Source organism: Pteropus medius, unplaced genomic scaffold (genome assembly GCF_902729225.1).
Source record: "Pteropus medius unplaced genomic scaffold, Ma_sr-lr_union100, whole genome shotgun sequence".
Lineage (NCBI taxonomy): Eukaryota > Metazoa > Chordata > Mammalia > Chiroptera > Pteropodidae > Pteropus > Pteropus medius.
This window is the reverse complement of record NW_024351729.1, coordinates 22,559,719-22,567,762: the sequence shown is the minus strand read 5'-3', so window position 1 is coordinate 22,567,762 and position 8,044 is coordinate 22,559,719. Positions and strand designations below refer to the sequence as shown.

At 43.8% G+C, this 8,044-nt stretch overlaps 1 protein-coding gene across 4 annotated transcripts in view; it reads right to left on the bottom strand.

The window, feature by feature from the left end:
- Positions 1 to 4,002: 4,002 nt before the first annotated feature.
- Positions 4,003 to 8,044, bottom strand: part of STK36 (serine/threonine kinase 36) — a 21,599-nt gene continuing 17,557 nt past the window's right edge. For 3 of the 4 annotated variants that reach the window (XM_039844777.1, XM_039844776.1, XM_039844779.1), the window contains exons 23-27: positions 7,856 to 8,030; positions 7,465 to 7,612; positions 7,091 to 7,238; positions 5,805 to 6,551; positions 4,003 to 4,731 (exon numbers count right to left, since the gene is read on the bottom strand). In XM_039844777.1, coding sequence (XP_039700711.1) covers positions 4,588 to 4,731; positions 5,805 to 6,551; positions 7,091 to 7,238; positions 7,465 to 7,612; positions 7,856 to 8,030 — 1,362 coding nt within the window. In that variant the 3' untranslated portion in view covers positions 4,003 to 4,587. The remainder of the gene's footprint in view (positions 4,732 to 5,804; positions 6,552 to 7,090; positions 7,239 to 7,464; positions 7,613 to 7,855; positions 8,031 to 8,044) is intronic. The other variant, XM_039844778.1, reaches the window with a different exon arrangement.

Here is an 8,044-nt window from a genome sequence, read left to right as displayed (position 1 = left end):
AAAAAAAAAAACTAAACAAAACCACATTGTTGGGAGTATGTCACAGGAGCTAACTAAAAGAACTCCCAATGACCAAAATGACCAAAGCTGGAACAATGTGAGCAACAAAATTAAATAAAGTAGTAGTTTATAATCGAAAGTATAAAACAAATATCCATGAGTCCCTGGTATAAATAAATGGTTGACTACATTAACAAATGCGAAAAAGAGGCAAATCTCCTGTGCAGAATTCCAAATAAATTAGGTAGGTACTCAGCCCTAAAGGAAGAGGAGTATTACTCTTTACTCCTTAAGTGCCGGTTGTGCAGGGACTTGCTTTCAAAGAGCAGAGTACAGAAAGGGGAGTGGGGTAGGGCAAAAAGAGCAACAATAGAAAAATCTGACAAACACTACTTCAGCTAGGTAATCAAGGTCAACATCAAGAGGTATGATCATGTAGATAGTAAGTGCCCTTGGTATGTGATGAAAATATCACTTTACTTCTGTAGTCTTCCTCCCCAAAACCTATAACCCTAGTCTAATCGTGAGAAACATCAGACAAATTCCAATAGAGGGACATCCTACAAAATAGCTGACCGGTACTTCTCAAAACTGTCAAGGTCATCAAAAACAAGAAACTTCTGAGAAAGTGTTACAGCCAGAGGAGCCCAAGAAGACAACTAAACGTAATGTGTAATGAGATCTTGGAACAAAAAAGGGATGTTAGGTAAAAGCTAAGGAAATCTGAATAAAATATAGGTTTTAGTAAATAATATATAAATATTGGCTCATTAATTTTAACAAATGTATACTATAAAATGTTAATATGGAAAATTGTGTATAGGAGTGGGGTATGTGAGCTGTGTACTATATGCTCAATTTTCTATAAATCTAAAACTTTTCTAAAATAGAAAATCTATTTAAAAAAAAAAAGGTACGGCCACAGAAATTTGCCCAGCTCACCTTAGCCAAGTGATCAGAGGTAATTTCACCAATAACAGGGCAAAGCAACATCATCAACTTCCAGATATGATGTACTAAGAGGATACATCATTACTTATGTCATGTTTCTGACAAAAATGTATAACTTGAATCAAATCACAAAGAAACATTAGATATACCCAAATTGGCCAGTACTCTTCAAAATGTCAATCATTGTCATAAAAGACAACCAAAGGATGAGGAATGGTTCTAGATTAGAGGCTAAAGAGAATCACAACCAAATATAAATCATGATCTTAGATTGGATCCTGGACCAGGAAAAAAACTGGTATAAAGAACATTATTGGAACAATTGGCAATATTTTAATAAGAGCTGTAGATTAGTTAATAGTATTATGCCAATGTTAAATTTCCTAATTTTGTTAATCGTATCAGTGGTTATATAAGTAATAGCCTTGATCTTAAGAAATTTACATTTAAGTATTTAAAGGTAAAAGGGCCTGATATTTACAACTTACTCTCAAATGTTTCAGAAAAATATGATAAAACTAATTGTGGCAAAATGTCAACAATGAATCTGGGTAAAAGGGTATATGGGAGCTCTTTGTCTTATTCTTAGAACTTTTCTTGAAATTTTAAGTTATTTCAAAATAGACTGCTTTTTAAACTATAGCAATGACAAAATTAAAAAAGGAATAGGTAGAACCAGTGTGGCAAAATGTTGATAACAGCTGAATCTGTGGGATCAGGGGTATGGAGGTTTACTATGCCATTCTTTCTACTTGTGCATGTTTAAAAACTTTAAGCTCCCTCTCCCTTCCAAAAAAAGGTAAAACACATACAATTATACACAGGCACAAATTCTCAAACCTTCCATTCTTTGAATTCCAGGCACTACTCAGACCGTTCACTCCAAATCCTCTCAGCACCTCGTGCAACGACTGCTAAGTGTAAAATTGTTTTCAAATTTCTAATCCTTTAGCTTGTGTGCTCCCAAGAATGGGAACATGTTTTCTTATTACACATCATCATAAAATGATTAACTATTGGTTTATTCAATAGCCTAGAGTGTTTGGATGTATTTTTAATTTCTCTACATCAAATTGTTTATGTACCAGATAAGCATGGTGTTTCAAACTAGTATTTAATAAAATATTTTGGGGAAAAAATAATTCTTTCATAAGTTAATTCTAATTTCTTTTAGAAAAAAACCCGGATTTTAAAATACTATATTTGCCTAAATCCAGGCAAGTCTTGTGAAGTACTGTGGTTTGGTTAAAAACAAAAACAAAAAGTTCTGATCTGTTAGAGATACACACCGAAGTACTTACGGGTAACATCATACGTTGCCCAGGATTTGTTTTAAAATACCTGAATAGAAAAATAAGAGATTGATAGTATAGTTGTTGAAGCAGTGATGGTTTTCACTGGAGTCTCTACTTTTGTGTGTGAAATTTCCAACTAATACACCTGACATGTTCAAAAATGAACTTAAGTTTTCCTACCCACTACCACTCCACTAATAGCCTTGCCCATTTCAGCTAATGGCAATTCTATCCTTCCAATTATTCACACCAAAAACCTTGGAGTCATCTTTGCTTTCCTTTGTTAACGCCCCCACATCCAATCAGTCCAGAAATCTTCTTTGCTCTAGGTTCAAAACATATTCAAAATACAACTACTTTTCACCACTCCATTGGCACCACCCCAGTCCAGAACACCATTATCTCTGGATTATGTAATACTTGGATTATTACAATAGCCTCTCAACTGTTCAATAGCCTCTTATCTCTGGATTATGTAATACCTGGATCATTACAATAGCCTCTTAACTGTTCACCCTGCTTCGCATCCTCCCCAACTCTGCCAGGCCATTCACAACACCAGAATGAAGAGTAATCCTTTAGAACATAAGGTAGATCACAGCCTTCCTCTGTTCAAAATTCTCCAATAGATCCCTACTCTATTCAAAATACAAGTTCTACAAGGCCTACAACATCTGGTCCCCATGACCTCCTTGTCCTCATTGCCTATTGTTCTCCCCCATCTTCACTTCTCCCATCCAAACTGGCCTCCTCATAGCTCCAAAAGCATGCCAGGCATCTCAGGGCCTTTGAGGTGATCATTCTCTCCGCCCATGCTTTTCCCTCAGATAGCTGCGCTGCTCACTCCCTCATCCCTTCAGGTGTTTGCTGAAATGTCACCTTCTCAGTGAGGCCTACCCTGAACATCCAACTCAGCACTCCTCACCCACCTTTCTCCAGAGTTTTTATCACTTTCCTACATATCATATATAGTTCACTCATTTTAATAAGTGCAATTTTCCCCACCAGAATGGAAAGACGATGACAGCGGGCACTGCTTTATATCCAGTGCCTAGAAGAGTTTCTGGCATATAGAAAGGACTCAATAAATGTTAAATTGAATTGAAATAATTTAGATAGGAAGAAATTATGGGGTCTCTAGAAAAAACGTTATTTTTGCTAAAATATAAACACAGTCGGTGGGCAATGAAGACAAGGACTAAATAAAATTCCTCGTTAAAATAAGGAACATCTTTCATGTCTACAACAACTGGAATTTAAAGAAGGACAAAAAATAGTCTCCTATTTTATGGATGGAGAAATGAGGGCCCTCAGAAGCTTGTCGCAAGCTAGCCAATGAATCAAGGTTTAAGCTTTTCCAGCTGGATTGTGATTCTACCTAATGGGTCTGCCGAATACCCCTTTATGGTAAACTGCACAATCTCCACAAACAGCTACCCTAGTAAAGCATCCGGGCTTCCTTGTGCACCGAAACCCCACCAAATATTAAAACTAAGTACTAAGACTGAGATCTCAAAGCAATCCCATTTACCTCTCTATTTAATCTTATCCTTTCCTATTTCAGCTACACTGGCTTAGGGTTGAAAGTAGGTATCCACCTGTAGCTCATTTGGGGTGGAGGAAACTGAGAGGCAGGAAGAGACAGAAATTACCTCCCACACCAGGATCTCGTGTGAACAAGACACCAGTTCTTCCAGCACGACACAGCAGCTCAAGGGAGCTGATCCACCCAACCCCTTGCCCTGGCAGCTCAGAGTAAGGTAAGGCAAACCTTTTATTACAAGAGTTTACAAACAAATCTTTAAAAAAACAACAGCACAACTCCACACTCCCTCTCATGGATGAGAATGTGGGCTAAAGGCTGGGGAACCCTCCACAACAGGGACTGATGGCATTTATCCCCATAGCCTAGAGCTGAGACAGGCTGTCTTCATCACTGTCCTGGGGCCAGTGCACCTAAACCCAGAACCTGCTGGGAGGAATATAGAAAGGAAGAGCTCTCTCAGGTAGATGGTGTCTCCCTAAGGCTTGGGAGGCATGTTCCTGGGATTAAAGGCATAGTATTGGAGAAAAGACCCCTGGATGTAGAGAAGGAAGGAATCTTCTCTGGCACCAACAGCAATGAAGTTTACTAGTTGAAATCATCTTGAATCTGGGGGTAGGAAGAAAATTAATACAGAAATCTCTTCTAGTTTCTTGTTCTCAAATCAGTTGAGTTGGCGGCTTATCTCTCTTTTTAAATCTCTTTTGCTCTTGGTTACCAGTTGGTGGTTTGTATTGTAGAAAAAGTTGGCAATAGTAGGGCAACGAAGGTTGAAGGCTGGACCCCAGAAATCTGGGATCACGTGCTGTGGGTTGGCCTCAGGAGATGAATGAGTTTCCTGCAGTGTTTGGCAGAGGCAGGCCTGGGACTGCTGTGCGGCAGTAACTGATTCCCCAGAGAGAGCAAGGCTAATTTCTCACTGGCACCCAAGGACACCAGCACCTGTGGGATAGAGAGCAGATGACAGAACACGATGTGCAGAGGACTCTCATTTGGCCTAGCAATTCCCACTCCAAGAAAGGAAGAAAAAGAAAATGGGCTCTTGGAGACCCAAAATAGATTGTATGGGACAAGAGAAACCTTGGAGACAGGAATTGTCAGGACCAGAGGTCTACTTCCATTCTCTCTGGCTACAGACCATGAAACCAAGGCTCCAAGGGATGTATGCACTTGACCCCAGGAAAAGGCAATGAATACAGCAGTGATAGTAAGCCAAAAAATGTGATTCCCAGCGAGTGGATCTGACCAGTGAGGCTTAACCTCATTACCACCAAGAATCCCTTTTATTATGTCCCCACATGGATTACATATTACTATCCTGTAATACATATTACTATCCTGTCAAAATTTCATGAACCACACAATGCTACCACACTGAGCTATTATAACTTGTAGATTTAACCTGATTATAGGTAGAAATGTAATTTCATTGGGCTCTTTACATACTGAAAGTTGAGGAGAAAAACCAGAATAAAGCAATGGTTAAGAGTATGGACTCTGGAGTCAGACTCTCGAGTTCAAAAGTCCAGTCCTATATACTAACTTTGTAATTTGGACAAGCTATTAAATTCTTTGTGTCTCTGTTTTATAGCCTGCAAAATAAGGAATATAATAGCTTAAACCAGATAATAAAGGGAAAATACTTAGCGTGATGCTTTTCACATGGTAAGTGCTAAAAAAGATAGCATCTTCATGGCCCCTAGAATGAAACCACCCTATACGTCAGCATCTCTAATCTTCCCTCACCTCCCTCCCACACAGCCTCTGGAAGAGAGAAACTCTGGTCCTTGAGATTCCAGGCATGTCCCAGCCCAATGGAGCCCTCCAGGTCTCTTCCCTTCAAGGGTGGGAGATGGTAGATGAAAAACAAATCTCCAATACACTGCCCCTGAGTTACCTGCTCTCAGAGAGGGACATGACTTGGGTTTCTGGATGTCCCAATTCCTCAGACTATCTCAGAAAACCGTTGTGAAATACAACCCATCATCATGGTTCCTAAGTCCCCTGGGGTGTACCTGATGGATGCAGGGCTCCTGGCGGAGGCTCCGGAGGGCAATGAGGGCGGCCTCCTTCACATTTGGCTGGGGGTCTCCACATGCCATCTCTAGGAGCCGCTGGGGTACTTGGCACTGCAACAGCTCTTCCCCCAACCCCTCAGGCCCCAAGTTGCCCAGAGCTGACACAGCATTACACCGGATTCCAGCCTGAGGATCTCCAAGCAGCTGGGTCATACCAGGTACTGCAGCTGCCAGGGCAGGTCCCAGAGGACCAGCTTGGTAGGCTGCATTGCCCACAGCAAAACTGGCACTGCGCCGCACAGCAGGGTCCTTGTCTCCAAGCCCCAGCAGCAGGAGGTTGAGCAGTCCAGCCTGGCTCTGCAGTGCCCCACGCAGGGCCATGCTGTGTTGAAGCAAGTGTCCCAGGAGCCCATAAGTACGGGCTCGCACAGAATTCTCTGGGTGGCCCAGAAGGCTGCGCAGGGGCCGATAGGATTCATCAGAACCAGCCAGAAGTTCTTGGATAAAGGACAAGTGGCTAGGAGACAGAACCCGGGCTGTGTGGGCCAGAAGAGAGAGCAGGTCAGAGGTCAGCAGCGGCTGGTCACCCAGGAGGGCAACGGAGAGGAACGAGATGATGGTTCTAGGTGAGGCAGCCACTGTATTCACAAACTGGTTGAGAGAGATGGGATTTGTGAGGGCCAGGCGTGTGAGGAGACTGATGGGCAGCTCAGCTTGTGGCAACGGAAGATGGTGGCAGCAGACCTGGGTGGGGGGAAGGGAGCAAGTGAAAGTAGTTCGAGAAGAGGGAGAATACACTGCAGCTCGATAGCTAGAAGGAGCCCAAATTTGGAGGAAAAAGCCAAGCACCAAGCTACAAGAAACACCACAGGGAGCTGGGAGAGCTGACCCACAGCACTCCACAGGAGACACAATGTGGACCCCAAGAGAATAGTTCTTTTCTGAGTTCAGTCATTGCTCTTGTCAAAGACCCACTGCTTAATACCAAGAATTGCCAGAGAAATAATTCCCGACTGAGGAGCTGGGTCTCCAGTGCCTAGACTGGGATGTTCTTCCCACTGAGCTCCAGATAAGGGGCTGATGAAAGCACCATCCTCAGCTCTAACCACACACCTCTGCACAGGCCTGAATGCTTTCTCCACTCCAACTCTGAAATCAAGCCCGATGCTCCACTCTTACAGGGGCCAAGTGGAGCCCTGGAGCTGCTGGAAAGTGAATTAGAGTGCACAAGTGGGTGGGCCATCTTCCTCTCCCACCTTCATGCCTGGGTAGCTTCCAAGTACCTGTAGCAGGTGGGCTGCAACTTCTGAGTCCGTGAGGTCAGCCAAGACACCCACAAGGAGTTCAGCATCCACATCCAGGGCAAAGGGGAAGCAGAGGATCTGGCAGACAGAGAGCACCACGACGGGGAGAAACTCAGACCCGTGAGGCCTGAGGGAGGTGTGGAAAGAGGAAGGATTTACTCAGTCTAATTTTCCCACCTTTTATCATTCTCCCTCACCCTTCTCAAATTCCCTAGTCCATCTCTCCTTCCCCAATCTCAGCATTTCTTGCCTCCTAGCTCAAGCCGTCAGCTATTTCTCTCCTGCCTTTTTCTCCCTGCCCCCATCACAGACTCTCTGGACCTTCCAGTCTCCCTCCTCTAGCTCAAACTCACGCCTGGCCCAGCTGATGCAGGAAGCTGGGAGAAAGCAGATGCTTCAGGGTGGACATGAGGATACTTCCACGCTGAGACAGGTGGCTCAGGCATAACTGGGGTTCTTGGGTGAAGGTGGCCATGGCCAGGCTCAGCAGGGCTGCCATGCCTGAAAACATCGAGAATAAAGACCCAGTGGAGGAGGCAAGAGGCCCGGATGCTCCTGCTTCCCCTTGGCTCTGAGGGTTACCACCTACTCAGTTTCGTTCCCATCCCTGATCAGTTCCAGCGTACAATCTGCCATCCTCTCCCCAAGCAGCAATCTCCATGGGCTAACCCAGTTCAAGCAGCTTCTCTTAAAGAAGGGTAAAATGCTGGCCCCACACAAGAGGGCATGCTAATGGAAAGATACCTTGAGGTGAGATGAGTGTCCAGTCTGGCTCTGGGCTTTGTGGACTGGACAGCAGCAGCTCCTCTTCCTGGGTAGGTACTTCCTCAGGGAGCCTCAGAGCCATGGAGAAGCGGTGCCACAGAGCGGTCCACATTTCTGAGCTAGCCAAGTCCCTTATCAGGCTACCCTTAACCTGCTGGAAAAAAAAAA